The following is a 15,887-nucleotide window of genomic DNA, read 5'->3' on the forward strand; positions in this document are numbered from 1 at the left end:
GGAGCACCAGGGTGTTTGACAGGCCTGACGTGCGCTTACCGTTCTGACGAGAGCAGGCCACGTTTCGTCACGCAACTCCACGTCAGCCTTTGATTTCTCAGGCATAACACAAGTCTTTCATGTTAGGCGCTCATTACTATTCTTTGTATAGCGTACAATTGAAAACATAAATTTGTGGCTGTTATATGATCTTGACTATATTAAGTTTTCAAAATTCTTAAGTTTTGATAAGGGTAGGATATCGTTAAAATTCTGAAGTCTTGATAGGGGTAGGATATTTGTTAGAATTCTTAAGTCTTGTCGGGGATAAGCAAATGGTAGAGAGACAAGTTTTGCTCATATCGAAGTTGATTATTATAAAATTCGTTTTAAGTCTTTCATGTTAGGCACTCATTACTACTCTTTGTATAGCGTATTATTAAAAACATAAATTTGTGGCCTTGACTATATTAAGTTTTTCAAAATTCTTTAGTCTTGATAAGGGTATGTAGGATATCGTTAAAATTCTGAAGTCTTGATAGGGGTAGGATATTCGTTAGAATTCTTAAGTCCTATCGGGGGTAAGCAAATGATAGGGAGACAGGTTGTGCTCAATCGTAGTCGATTATTATAAAATTTATTTTAAGTCTTTCATGTTAGGTGCTCATTTTAAAAACATGAAAAACTCAAGAGTCAAAAGCTATATGTATGTTAAATTACTCCCAAGAACAACTTAACATGTTATCTCAAACTTTTTATACCCAATCCATATCTTCTAAATATAAGAGGGTTTCTAAAATACTCCTAAAAATTAACATTTGATTAATAATTTTAGAAAACCTAAGAAACTAACCCTTTATTTGTTTTAATATTTTGCAAGATGATAAAATCAGAAAATTAGAATAAATATTGTCGTTTTCTATTTTAATGGAGGTTTTCATATAATATACCTGAAATATGTGTATCAAAATTCTTACGTCTTGAGAGGGTAAGAAATGGTAGGTGGACGAATTTTGCTCAAATTTTTTTTCACACTCTCAACAAAACCGTGTTTCACACTCTGAAGACTGAACAAAATGAAAAAGCCTTTGCTTTCAGTCTTTTAGAGCGTCTTGCACGGCGTCTAAAGAACAAATTGACCTCATATTATTGCATCACCACTGTATTATCAATGCCAAAACATCATACGCCCCTCAAACAAAATGTCAAAGTTTACCACGATTTCACTAACAATCCTACTCTGCAACCTTCTCTTCCTCTTCCATGGCCATGCAAACTCCCAACTGTATAATGAAGAACGTGCAGTGCTAATGAAACTAAAGCAACATTGGAAAAATCCACTACCCATCACTCACTGGACCCCATCCAACACCAATCACTGCTCCTGGCCTGAAATCATCTGCACTCGCAATTCCATCACCCGACTTTACCTCAACAACACCAGCATCTCCCAAACAGTCCCATCCTTCATTTGTGACCTTAAAAATCTAACCGTGCTGGACCTGCATTACAACGATATTTCGGGAGAATTTCCAAGAGTTCTCTACAGCTGTTCTAAGCTTGAGTATCTAGACCTCTCTCAGAACTACTTTGTTGGTCCCATACCTGATGATATTGACAGCTTGTCTCAGCTCCGTCACTTCAGTCTAGGCTCCAATAACTTTTCACTCGACATTCCTGCAAGTGTTGGGAACTTAACGGAGCTTCGGGTGCTTCAGCTTTATCGGAATCAGTTCAATGGTTCTTTCCCACCTGAAATTGGCAGTCTGCACAACCTTGAAATATTAGAATTGGCATATAATACAAAATTTGTGCCATCAAAGTTGCCTTCAAATTTCTCGCAACTGAGAAACCTGAAGACTTTGTGGATGACTGAATCAAATTTGATTGGTGAAATTCCTGAATCTATTGGCAATATGACTGCGCTTGAGTGGCTGGATATATCACAAAATCGTTTGAGCGGGAAAATTCCCAGCGGTGTTTTCATGCTGAAGAATTTAAGAATTTTATATCTTTACAGAAACATGTTGTCGGGGCAGATTCCACAGGTTGTTCAGTCATTGAACTTGACTGCCATTGATCTCTCAGAGAGCAATTTGACTGGGACAATACCAACTGATTTTGGGAAGCTTGAAAATTTGTCAGGCTTGATTTTGATGTTCAATAAATTATCTGGCGCAATTCCAGAAAGCATTGGGCGGATTCCAACTTTGAAAGATGTCAGATTGTTTAAAAACAATTTATCAGGTGCTCTTCCTCCAGACTTTGGTCGATATTCAGCACTTGAAGATTTCGAGGTTTCATCCAATAACATTTCAGGAAAGCTGCCTGAACACTTATGTGCTGGAGGTAAGTTGGTCGGACTAGTAGCTTTTGATAACAATCTTAGTGGAGAATTACCTGAATCTCTTGGGAATTGTAACAGTTTGTTAATGATTAGCATTTACAACAATGGTTTTACTGGGAAAATTCCCGTGAGGTTATGGACGGCATCGAATTTGTCGCATGTGCAGATAAGTGATAATAAGTTTACAGGTGAGCTTCCTGATAAAATGTCAAGGAATCTCTCCCTTCTTCAGATGAGCAACAATATGTTTTCTGGTAGAATTCCGGCTGGAGTGAGTTCTTGGACGAATCTGCAAAAATTTAATGCCAGTCATAACCTTTTTAGCGGCACAGTTCCAAGAGAATTAACTGCTCTTCCTGCTTTAACTATTCTTTGGCTCGATCAAAACCAACTCTCTGGCACCCTCCATCAGATGTGATCTCATGGAAGAGGCTTACTACTTTAAACCTTGGTGGAAATCAGCTCTCTGGAGAAATTCCAGAGGAAATCCGTTCTTTACCTGTCCTTAATGATTTGGACTTGTCAGAAAACCAATTTTCTGGACAAATCCCACGTCAACTTGGTCTCTTGAGGCTCACCTCCCTCAACCTCTCTTCCAATCATCTCATTGGAGAAATCCCAAGTGAGTTCGAAAATGGTGCATATGCCAGTAGCTTCTTGAACAATCCTGGTCTCTGCGCACGGAGCTCATTCATAAACCTCAAAATCTGCAGGTTTCCACCCCAAAAATCAAGAAATTTTTTATCCAAAGAATTCGTGTCGATACTAAGTGCAGTCGTTGCCGTCTTTTTGTTGGCCTTGGTACTGTTATCCTTCATGTTCAGAGCTTACGGCAAGAGAGAAAATCGACTGAATACTACATCGGATATGAAGATGACTAAATTCCAGGATTTGAATTTCACAGAAAATGATATTCTGACTAAAGTGAAAGAAGAAAACGTGATTGGAAGTGGTGGTTCTGGAGAAGTGTACCGTGTTCCTGTAAATAGTTCTGGTGATGTTGTTGCCGTGAAAAGAATTTGTAATAACCAAAAGTTAGATCAAAAACAGGAGAAACAATTTTTAGCAGAAGTTGAGATACTAAGTAATATTAAGCATTCGAACATAGTAAAACTGCTTTGCTTCATTTGCAATGAGAATTTAAAATTTCTGGTGTATGAGTATCTGGAAAATCATAGCCTGGATTTTTGGCTGCATCAAAAGAATCTGTCATCAATTCTTTCTGGCTCTGGCTCTGGCTCAGTGCATCATCCTGTCCTGGACTGGCCCAGGAGGATACAGATTGCAGTGGGGGCTGCCCAGGGACTCTGCTACATGCACCATGACTGCTCCCCGCCCATCGTCCATCGAGATGTGAAATCAAGCAATATCCTGCTGGATTCGGAGTTCAATGCAAAAATAGGAGATTTTGGTCTAGCTAAGACCTTGATGAAGGATGGAGAACTTGCCACAATGTCATCTGTGGCTGGCTCATGTGGTTACATTGCTCCAGGTGCATGATATGTCTTTCAAATATTAGAGCTACTCGTTTGTAGATAAAGTGAAATTTCATCCCTTTACATTAAGCAAAAATTCCAGTTGATCATTTTAACTATTACTTTTTGTGTTTCTAACATGTAGAGTATGCTTATACAACGAAAGTGAACGAGAAGACAGACATTTATAGCTTCGGGGTCATCCTTTTGGAACTGACAACAGGAAGAAAAGCTAATGGTGATGAGGATACGTGCCTCGCCAAATGGGCGTGGCGTTACCTTCAAGAAGGTAATCCTGTAATTGACGCTTTGGATGAGGCGATGAGGAAACATTGCTACTTGGATGAAAATGAGTCGAGTATTTGAACTTGGCATCCATTGTACAAGCAACCAACCTTCTGATAGGCCCAACATGAGGACTGTTTTGCAAATCTTATTCAACTGTCATTCTGAGTCCAGAAAGAAGAATGCAGCAAGTAAACACGATACGTTTTCAGTCCTGACAAATTCAGAACAGGGGACGATGTCAAAATGTGATGATGCTGTTGTGAGTCTTTAATGTGATTTTAATGGCTTGATTTTCTGAATAATGAGTTGTGTCAGTTTGGTTCCATATAAAATCTATGTCAATAATGGGGGTAGTTAATGATGTATTTATAAGCTTAGTTACTATTTGTATATGTCAAGGTCAATGGTATTTACACCCTATGGTGCGTTTGGTTCGCAGTCATATGAGATTACGTCGGTAATCTTCGTTTAATTTTCAAGATTCCCTTGTTTGGTTTACAAGTAATAAAATATTAAAGTACTTTTTTGTTGCAAATAGTATTTACTGTTGGTAATATAAGGGGCAATCAGATTACCTTGCTAGAGAGTATTACTAAAAGATTATCGAGGTAATATGATTTTTATATCTATTTTGCCCTTAATTAAATACAATTTCGAACATAATTGCCCTTAAATGTCTACCAAATAACCATTATCTAGACTCCTTACATTTGAGAATTTAGCTAAAACACCGCAGCCACAAAAATATTTAAAAGTTAACAAAATACCCCTAACCACCCAAGACCACCGTCGATTTGGCTGTTTCCGACATTCAATCTGGTAAAAAATAACCAGATCATGGCCACATCTTTGGTCGTGAAACAACCTTATCAGTACACGATCGGCCAGATTTAATCGGTTGTGCGCCATTCGGGCGACTATCAATGGCATCGGTGGTGGTGTCTGGCTGACGACAGTGGCTTGGGGTAGGTGGGGGTAATTTTGCTATAAATTAAAGTTTTATATAACTGTGGTATTTTAGCAAAATTTCAAATGTTGGGTTTTAAAAGAAATGGTTCAATAAATAATAATAAAAATAATATTATATTAATACTTTAAAAGGAGGGCAATTTAGTAATTCACATAACATACTCACTCATTTACCTCCCAACCAAACATATCAATATATCATATCCTCCAATTTATTCCAACCTAAGCAAACACATTTCCCTAAACACTCTCAGTAATCTATCTTTCCATTAATATAATATTTCCAGTAATACAACATTCCCTGAACCAAATGCACCCCTAAAGTTAAGGATTTTCATTTTAGAGGCTTCTCAACCTTTTAGAACATAGTACAATCAGTACCGCTCATCGGTAAGAATTAAGAAATGAATATTTAATGACTTTTGTAAGCATTCGAGTGACAATTTGACATTCTTAGTTGAGATATTCATACTTCAACCCTCTGCAATACCCTAACAGAAGCACTGTTTTAAAACCTAGACCAGACTGATCGGTCGGACCGGTTGAACCGGGACCCGATAGGTTCTCTAGTCCGGTTCAGGTTTCAGGGGTTTTTTGTAATATTTCAAATTTATAGGGATTACTTCTAATTTTCCAGGGCTGTTTTAGAGATATGTCAAAAGTTTAGGGATAAATTGGTAATTTTAGGGAGTAATTTATTTTTTTTTAGGATTATTTGTAATATATTAAAATTTAATGGATTTATTATAATATTTTAAAAATAAAATTATTGCTGACGTCATTGGTGGCCTGTCCAACCAATTGAACCGGTCGACCCATGACCCGATAACCTTATCGGGTCTCACAATGGGTTGGGTTTTATAACAATGAACAAAAGTTAAAAGAGTTTGAAACGATGGATGAAAACTACATCAGTAATTTAGGCTGTGTATGTTTTATTATTTTGAGTAGTATTTTTGAAAAAGTTGAGTTGGATTATTATTACGAGGATATGATTTGAATTTGAAAATGTGTTTGGTAAGATTATTTTTTAATTCCCTACATTTGTTAATTTAGTTAAACACCCCTTACAATAAAAGTTTTAAAATTAACAAAAATACCCCCGTCTACGCATTGAATGCTGGCAGCCGGTCACCACCATCGAACAATGGCCGAAAGTTACTGAAATGATGCACAACAGGCTGAATGTGGCCGGTTCAAGGTGTTTAGTTAAATTAATAAATCTAGGGGATTAAAAAAATATAATTATTTTGAGTTGAATAGAATAAGATTGGATTTTAAGAATAAGAAAACAAATATGTATTTTGGATAGGATGGAAATAAGATAAGAAAAAATAACAAAACAAACTCAACCTAATCTTTTTATGCTCAGCTCAGGTAGAATTAGGACCTCAAAAGTTGTAATCACAGCGCTGGCCAGAGCCTTGATGAACGTACCTTAGTTTGTGAGAAAGGAACTCACATCTAAATTCGGCCAGGTGGGGTTCGGGGTTCCTCATAATCAGTAGGCACAAATGACCAGCAAAAAAGAGTCGGTTTAGAGAAATAGAACAGTAACATTCGCAATTCTCAAATAATTTTTATTACCCTGAAAAGAGAACAAAGAGTTTTTGCTGCATGCCGCGAACCCCTTGCCCCAAAAGGAAAAAAGAAAAAAAATCAGTTCTTAGATTGCACAAAAGTCAAAACACGCTGCAACTGCCAAAAGAATCCTGTTCAAAGAGAGAATGTTCCGCCAAAAGTAACAACTCAAAAAGAAGAGTTTACATCTCCCATTTTATTCTTTAATTGGGGAGAAATTATCTTATACACTTGTTCCCAGCCATTGGAGGAGATTAAAAAAAAAAAAAAAAAGGGATATAAAAGCAGAATGACAGGCCACAGCCCGAAGCTAGCAGCCAACGACTGGGTACCTTGATTGCACAATCGATCCATTACTCATTAGACACGCCATATGACCATAAATTAGGGCGTCTAGCGTGATGGGTGTAAAGAAGCTCAAAATAAAGCCCAGAGAGATAAAATAAACCGCAAATGTACAAAGTTAAATTGTTGAAAATGACTCATCGACACCAAGGCATTGGGAGTGAGAGGCTGCAAGGAGTGCAGCTGCCAGAACCGTCATTTGAGTGCTCAATTGTGATGGTCTCAGAGACTTCCTCTCCCAGCATCTCCTTGACCGTGCTTTTCATGCAACCACTGAATTTCGTGTAGTGCTCATACAACCCGCCATCTAAAGCTATTACTGACTTCTGCTTTTCCCCATCTTTCACTGTGTCTCTGCCCAATTTTTGCTGCTAATAGTAATAGTTAAGTTCTAAATGGTGATCACTGTGCTCTTGGGTGAATCTTGTTTGAAGCAATATTTTTCTTACATAAAAATAAGACAATAAAAACAGATATGGGAAGCTTTCACTTGAAACCGAGAGTTTTTAAGTTCTTTGGCTTATTTATCTGATCCAAACAAAAAAGTTTTCCTGAGAAGAGAAATATAAAAATAACCAATAGGCTAGAAAAATAATTTTCCTGGGCTTTCGTCCAACATTATTGACCAGGTATAATACCTCTAATATATCCTTTAATTTTGTCCCAACCACTCTCAAATCTGAAGATGTATCATGATGCATTGCGGACATGTCTGGAGTCCTGCATGTTCCATAATAACAATGTAACAGCTACAGAAGCACAAATATAAATGACAAATCAATGGGTGTATACTATTTCTAACGGGAAAAAATTAATTCTACAATACATATACCTGAATAAAAGGCATGCTAAAGATCACGCATTCCTACAAACATGATTAAACATGTAGCTGAAAATACATTCATTAACAGCCACAAATTGAGTATAAATGCAACATCATAATAAATTGTAACCTATTTAATTCTAAGAATAATATGTTTAATCTAGAATATTCTGAATGCCAAGAGGCCATAGAACAAGTTTGTTTGCAGTTAGAGGTTACATATCAATGTAGTGATGTCTTTCTTATATGGATTGCAGTGGACTTTCTTCATAAAAATGAACAACTTATTATGAAAATGAAAAGATAAGTTTTGACTGTTAAGTAACCATTAATTCTAAAAAATTAAGCTTCTAAGAAATGACAACATTAGTATCTAAGCCTGATCAAGTTATTCCATACTCAGAACTGAATTTAATTAATGGACTCATCATGCAGATCCTAACATGCACAAACACAAGTAAATCCAAATAGAGGAAATACATGACCAAAAAGAAGGTATATAAATTTGAATAGAAAGAGATATGATAGCAGATAACCCACAAACAAATGGCACACCTCAGTATGAATGGAATTTTCAGTTTTGGTGGAACAGTATCACCAAAAAAAGCAGCTTCTTCAGCCATCTGGCACAAAACTCTGCGCACAATTTCTCCCAAATACATACCAGAGATCACTTTTTCAAAAATCTGCAAGTAACAGTCAATGATGTTATGAGTCCATTACCACTATGGCACACTATGGCACTATATATACATGAACATCTCTTATGCCTAAAAAAATCAGAGCTGATGCAAGCTTACGTCAACAAGGACCAATCAGAGTTCAGAAAGGCTTTATGCCGCCCAAGCGCTACCACGTCGTCCAAGGACAGAAGGAGTAAGGCTGCCATCAACTTAGCAGGTAAAGCTTTGGCTAGTCAGTGGCTGGGAGTCACCCACCTGCCCAAGCCCTGTGCGATTTAAGGATATCTCATGTGCAATCAGCCAATAAGAAGCAGGGTATGAATTGTATAGCACCTGCCTGTTTACGAACTTGTAATCATTACCCAGAAACCTCTTACTATAAATAGAGGGCTCTCCTCTCATTTTCGGGATTCTTATAATATTCTGATAACCAAAAAACACTTACTCTCCCTCTCTGTATTTCTATTCTCTAATCACTATACGCGACCTGATTGTAATCTCCCATTTATAAAAAATAGTGGATGTAGGATTTGCTGAGAGCATCCGAACCACTTTAAAAATCATCTCTCATTTTATTTATTTCATTTCCAGTTCAAGTGTAGTTCCTAAGTTACCTTAGCGCTTTGCACGTGCGAATAGTTGGTTTCAAAATCCAACATCGACAATCTCAAACTAGAATAGGGAAGAAAATATAGCTACCTGTTCTCTAGGGTTCTAGCTTTCGACATCCAATGCTTGATCATATTCTGTTAGCGGAAGGTACGATGACCAGAAGTTACCCCACTCCATGTTGATAACCTATAGCTATCAACATTCTTTTAGAAACAGAACATAGTTCACCATGAAATGATGATATTAGTTCACAACACATGAAAATTTACAACAAACATTTGAGAAGTACTAACCATTTCCCCTGATTTAGGTAGAAGGCCATGCCACTTAGAAATAGCATGTGCTCGTTCTACATATGCTGCATTAGTTCCTGTACCCAAGATTACGGCAGCAACCACATCCTGATTTGAGTATCTACCTCCAGCTAATGTTCCAATAGTATCATTCACCTGCATCTCACAGTATGTAAAGAAACCCACACAACCAAGGAGACATTTGAAATAAGAAAATATCTACATGCAATATTATAAAGAACATTACTCAGAGAAGAGAAGAAACGAAGAACTGAACCAAACTGGACTTACCAAAGTTACAACACGCATATCAAGACTAGCTCTTTCCATTGCTTTAGTCAATTCTCCAACTACATCTTGTCCAACCTACAACAGCCAAGATGGACCACAAAAAATAACTAAGTTCAAATATTATATTAGACACATTGAAAAGGTGATAAATTATTTAATACAGCCATACATACAATAGAAACTATATACTATCATATCATGTTGAAATTTAACTGATGCATTTTAGACTAGCAATATCAGGATTATCATTGCACAGATATTATGAAGACATTGCCTACCTACGAAACCTGAGCATACTTCAAACATTCAAGAATATGTATTAGAAATAAAACAAACAACCGCCGTGCAGCCATTATTACCCAGATACCCAAAACCTCTCTCTCAAGTCAACACATTAATTGCATGGCTACTAACATACATTTCCATGTGAGGCCCACTATCTACAACTTGCATGAGGGTCCAAAACTCAACCAGCACAAATAGTTTTTATTAACTTCCTTCTGCAGCTCCACATTGTATCCCTTCAGCTTTTGGACAATAGAATTATACCTCATCTGCATGTGGATGGGCATTATACTACATGTAATGTCTATAATTTTTTTTTTTTTTGTTTTTCCCCTTCTTTTTCACGACTCAAATGATTTTTGTTTTATCTAGATTACAACTTAATTCTGTTCTTTCGATAATGGATATGTTTTAGAGAGCAAAAGAAACAGAGGAAAGCTGAAAATTGGGGCAGAATATCGACGGACTTTATTGAATAAAAATGGTTTCTTATATTCAAGCTTAGGAACTCTAGTTACATTTGAGCTAAGCTGAAGTAAGCAAAACTAACTACTAACCAACTCTAACAACTAACCAATCCGATTAACCAAAATAACTTACAACCTGCTTTGACTAAACTACCCTTATATTTGTAATACCCCCCCTCAAGTTGGAGGGTGGTAAAGATCCAGCACCCCCAACTTGTACAACAGATGATAATGAAGATGCTTGCCGAGGGCTTTAGTCAAAATGTCAGCAGGCTATTCAGAGGAAGAGATATGGGCAGTGCTGATGAGTCCCTTCTTAAGCTGCTCCTTGACTATATGACAATCAATGTCAATGTGCTTGGTTCTTTCATGGAACATGGGGTTGGAAGCAATGTGGTTGGCTGCTTGATTGTCACAATGTAGAGTAATAGGAAGCAAACTGGACAGACCAAGTTTGTTGAGTAGCTGAACAATCTAAAGAATTTCACAAACCGTAGATGTCATAGCCCTATACTCAGCCTCTAAAGAAGATTTGGAGATGGTAGCTTGGCGTTTGGATTTCCAAGAAATCAATGCAGAACCGAGAAACACGCAGAATCCAATAATGGATTTTCTAGTCATCAAACAAGACCCCCAATCAAAGTCACTATAAGCTGACAGATTCAAGGTGTTGGCAGCAGGGAAAAATAAGCCTAAACTTGGAGCCGATTTCACATACTTTATCACCTTGAGAGTTGCTGTCATATGTGATTGCTTGGGTTGGTGCATGAACTGACTTAAAATGCTGACTGAATAGCTTAGATCAGGCATGGTCATGCACAAATATAAAAGCTTTCCAACCAATCTCTAATAAACAAAGGGGTCAGCAAGCAAAGGATCAGTACCAAAAGGAAATTGACTATCATATGCTGCCGAAGTAAGTTTCAAATTGGACTTCATTGGAAGAGCAGAGGGTTTGGAGCCAGACAAGCCAGAGTCAGAGATTAATTCAAGTGCATACTTGCTCTGACATAGGCTGATTCCTTTAGAAGATTAAGCCACTTAAAGGCCTAAGAAATATCTGAATCCTCCCAAGTCTTTTAGCTTAAATTTGGACTTGAGCAACTCCTTAGTTTGATCAATCATGGCCTGATTATCTCCAATTATTACAATGTCATCTACATACACTAATAATATGACAATATGAGATTGATCTCGTCTAAAAAACAATGAATAATCTGACTTGGACTGTTGGAATCCTCCATCCAAAAGGGCTATGGTTAGTTTATAATTCTAGACTCTAGAGGCCTGTTTCAAACCATATAAAGACTTATGAAGCTTGCATACCATGTCTTGCTCCCCTGCTTTGTAAAACCCTGTGGCAATGTCATATAAATCTCTTCTTGCAAATCACCTTGCAAGAATGCACTGTCAACAACTAATTGGAAAAGTGGCCAATTATTCATGGAAGCCAAGGCCAAGATGGTCCTAATTGTAACCATTTTCACAACTGGAGAGAAAGTTTTGGCATAATCAATACTGATCTGCTGTGTATATCCCTTAGCAACCAAACGTGCCTTGTATCTTTCCAATGTACCATCAGTCTTGTATTTGAGTTTATAAACCCATTTACAACCAATAGGGACCTTGCCATGAGGCAAAGGTACTAAAGACCAGGTTCAATTATGCTCTAAGGCCTGGATTTCTTTATCCATGGTTGCTATCCAATTCGGGTCCTTGGAAGCTTGGGAAAAGCTTGTGGGTTCAAACAAGGATAGTTTGGATAAAAAAAGCCTTATAAGAGGGTGATACATGATTATAAAAAACAAAATCAGCAACGGGATATTTGGAAAGATGTGTTGAAGTATTTTGAGGTAATGTAGGACAAATAAAATCATTAGTCCAAATACGAGGATGAGATTGTTAGCTAGACCTTCTTGGAACAGAAGAAATTGGAGGTTCAACATGATGGGATAGTTCTAAATGTGAAGGATCAGACCCTAAACAAGGAGCTGAAGGAGATACACGGGAAACAATAGGAGTTGGAGGAGTTGATCCTTGATCAACAGGGGAATAAGTGTCTGAAGAAGAGGACATATTAGGCTCTAGAACAAAGAAATCAGATTCAGGAGGACAAGGAACTTGGGAAGACTTAGGTAAGGCAAAAGGAAAAATGTGTTCATAGAACACTGCATCTCGGGTGACAAAGATAGTATGAGAGGATAAATTGTAGAGAATATATCCTTTTTGTGTAAGAGAGTAAATAAGAAAACAGTAGGAACAACTGATCTAGGGGATAATTTGTCCTTAGAAGAAAGGATTGATGCATAGTCCAAAGATCCAAAAACCCTTAAATGATCCAATGTGGGAGGTTTTGAAAAAAAAAAAAGGCTTTAAAAGGAGACAAACCTTTAAGAACAAGTGTTGGCAATCTATTAATAATATAGACTGTAGTTTGAACACAATAACCCCAAAAATGAGTAGGAATGTGAGACTGAACTTTCAATGCCCTAGCAACCTCTAGAATGTGTCTATGCTTTCTCTCAACAATGCCATTTTGTTGAGGAGAATATGGACAAGAGCTTTGATGTATAATTCCCTTACTACTTAAAAGGTCATGACAATCCTTATTGAAGAATTCTAAACCATTATCACTTCTAATGCATTTAGGAACCAAGTGGTATTGTGTTTGAACCATTGAAGGAAGTGTTTAAGAGTGATAAAGGTATCGGATTTGAATTGCATGAGAAACAACCAAGTGACCCTATAATGATCATCAATGATTGTGAGAAAGTATCGGGCATTCCCATGAGTAGGTGTTTTATATGGCCCCCACACATCCATATGTAACAAATCAAAATTATGCTTAGAATGTGAAGTGCTATGAGGAAAGGGTAACCTGGTTTGTTTAGCTAGAGGACACACAGGACCATGAAATGAGGGTAATGCAGTGTGTTCAATAGACTTAGACAATCTAGGATGAACAAGTGGCAAGGTTGAATAAGACAAATGTCCTAACCTTTGATGCCATAATACAAATTTGTGAGATAAAGATGTAGTCATTAGTGAAACAGGAAAAACATGCCTTTTATTCAATTGTAAATCATGAGGTACAGCTTGTGATGAATGTAAAATATTACAAGCAGATTTATTCAACTTTCCTAAAGACATAAGGGACGAAAATGAGAATTTTGGATCATAAAGGTAAAGGCCTTGACTATGCTTACCAATCCCCTTCAACTTGCCTTTGCAAAGATCTTGAATGAGGCAAAAATCAGGATAGAAAGTAACGAAACCATTGTTAGAAACAGCAAGTTTTGAAACAAAAGTAAATTGTGATGAAAATCCGAGACATGTAAGACATTTGATAAGTGTAGGTTATCATCTAGAACAACATATCCTACATTTCTAACATATGTTTTTGTTCCATTCGGTAAACCTACAAGGTATTTGGAAAAAGGTTCTACGGTAGTGGAATATTTCAACATAGACTGATTAAAAGTCATGTGATCAGTTGCTCTAGTATCAATTATCCAGTTATTTTCATCAAAATAGAATAGCAAGGCCACAAAATTACCTGCAAGATTTGCAGCTGAAGGCGATACATTCTCCTTTCCTAGCAATTGAAGAATTTGAGTATACTATTCAGTAGTCAGAATTGGTCCAATTGTTGCATCAGTGTTTCCAATATCAGATTTTCCAGCATCTAACGACTCAAAGCTCTGCACTTGATAAGCCAAAGCTTTTGATTTAGAAGTCTTTCCCTTTGTGAATTGATAGTCAGGTGGATATCCATTCAGCTTATAGCAGGTTTCGCACTTATGTCTAGGGATGTGACAAAACTCACACTCGATATATGGTTTTTTTTTCCCTTATACTTCTATCCCTGACTTTGCCCTTTATCATCTCCATTATTATGTGCATAAATTGTAGTAGACACTTCTGAATTCAAATTCATTCCAACCATAATTTTTTGTCTCTTATCTTGATTAACAATAGAATAAGCTTGTTTCACTGTCGGTAAAGGGTTCATAAGCCAGATTTGACTTCGAACCATGGAGTATGAATCATTCAGCCCCATAAAAAATTGTAACACTTTTTGTTGATTCAAATGCTCCAAATAGGCCTTTGTCGAAGCACTATCAGGTGTAGGTAAGTTCACCAAAGAATCAAGCTCATCCCAAAGTGACTTGAGCTTATTATAGTAAATGGCTACTGTAGTGGTTCCTTGGGTTAAATTCACAATTTCCCGATGAAGAGCAAACACTCTAGTTCCGTTCACTTTGTGGTATTGTTCTTTCAAATCTTGCCAAACTTGTGCAGCGCTTGTTGAATAGACTATTCCATTAAAGATTTCCTTTGACACTAAATTAAAAATCTAAGCAAGGACCAATGAATTACACCTCTCCCATTGTGGAATCAAGTTAGAGTGTACAGATGACTTAGTGCATGTGCCATTAACAAACCCTAGCTTGTTCTTAGCACACAGAGAGACTGTCATTGCTCTACTCCAGATGCCGTAGTTTTCAGAACCAATCAACTGTTCTGAAACCAATACAGATCTTGGTGTGTCTGATGGATGTATGTAAAGCGGTGAGGTGGAGTCAATTGAGGGAATATTTACCCCTTCTGTCAAATTCGCTATAATATCTCTTAAACTTCAAAACCCAAGTCGGATCAACTAAAGACTATGAAATATGAAATTTAAGAACGAGAAGAGAAATTGACAAACTCAAAGCTTCTTCAAATTTGTCTAAGATGCAAGAATGGGCTTTAATTGACCTGGGTTTTGATTTGAAAAGCGGAAGTTTGGTGCTCTAATACCATGTTGAGAGAGCAAAAGAAACAGAGGAAAGCTGAAAATTGGGCAAAATATCGACTGACTTTATTGAATAAAAAATGGTTTCTTATATACAAGCTTAGTAACTCTAGTTACATTTGAGCTGAGCTGAAGTAAGCAAAACTAACAACCAAGCAACTCTAACAACTAACCAATCTGATTAACCAAAATAACTTATAACATGTTTTGACTAAACTACCCTTATATTTGCAATAGTATATGGTACTTTTAGCCATATGTGGAAATATTTCAATGTTCTTCACTTTGTCATATTTGGTGAGAATTTGAATATGAATGCTTCATAAGCTTTCCAGTCCTGGAACTATTTTGTGGCAATAAACCTGAAAGATGTTTTGACTTATTATTATTATTTGTCATAAAATTGTACACTTCTGACAAATACTTTTCTTTGTGTGTATATATATGAATAATTATCATTTATTTTGCTTGTGCTACCATTCAAAGCTTAGGAGAAGATATCAGGGATGTGTTTATCGGACAGGATCCAAGCAGTCTCTTTTATGGCCCATTTGAAAAAAACTTTGCATTGTTTTGCTCCTAGATTTCACTCTGTAGTTTCAGCATCCATAGAATCAGTTATGGAGTCCAGTTGAATACGTAGTATTAGGA

The 15,887-nt window shown here is 36.9% G+C and overlaps 2 protein-coding genes across 2 annotated transcripts; one reads left to right on the forward strand and one right to left on the reverse strand.

Moving 5' to 3' along the window:
- The first annotated feature begins 1,289 nt into the window (after positions 1 to 1,289).
- On the forward strand, positions 1,290 to 4,360 carry LOC116108525 (receptor-like protein kinase 5). Its single transcript, XM_031394762.1, is given in 4 exon segments — positions 1,290 to 2,727; positions 2,730 to 3,818; positions 3,947 to 4,149; positions 4,151 to 4,360. Coding segments are annotated over 4 exon segments (2,940 nt in total).
- A 2,742-nt stretch (positions 4,361 to 7,102) lies between these two features.
- On the reverse strand, positions 7,103 to 11,182 carry LOC116108526 (hexokinase-2). Its single transcript, XM_031394763.1, is given in 8 exon segments — positions 7,103 to 7,169; positions 7,171 to 7,389; positions 7,561 to 7,704; positions 8,363 to 8,493; positions 9,190 to 9,288; positions 9,396 to 9,551; positions 9,687 to 9,761; positions 10,931 to 11,182. Coding segments are annotated over 8 exon segments (1,143 nt in total).
- Positions 11,183 to 15,887: the final 4,705 nt, after the last annotated feature.

Source organism: Pistacia vera, unplaced genomic scaffold, assembly GCF_008641045.1.
Source record: "Pistacia vera cultivar Batoury unplaced genomic scaffold, PisVer_v2 Contig566, whole genome shotgun sequence".
Classification (NCBI taxonomy): domain Eukaryota; kingdom Viridiplantae; phylum Streptophyta; class Magnoliopsida; order Sapindales; family Anacardiaceae; genus Pistacia; species Pistacia vera.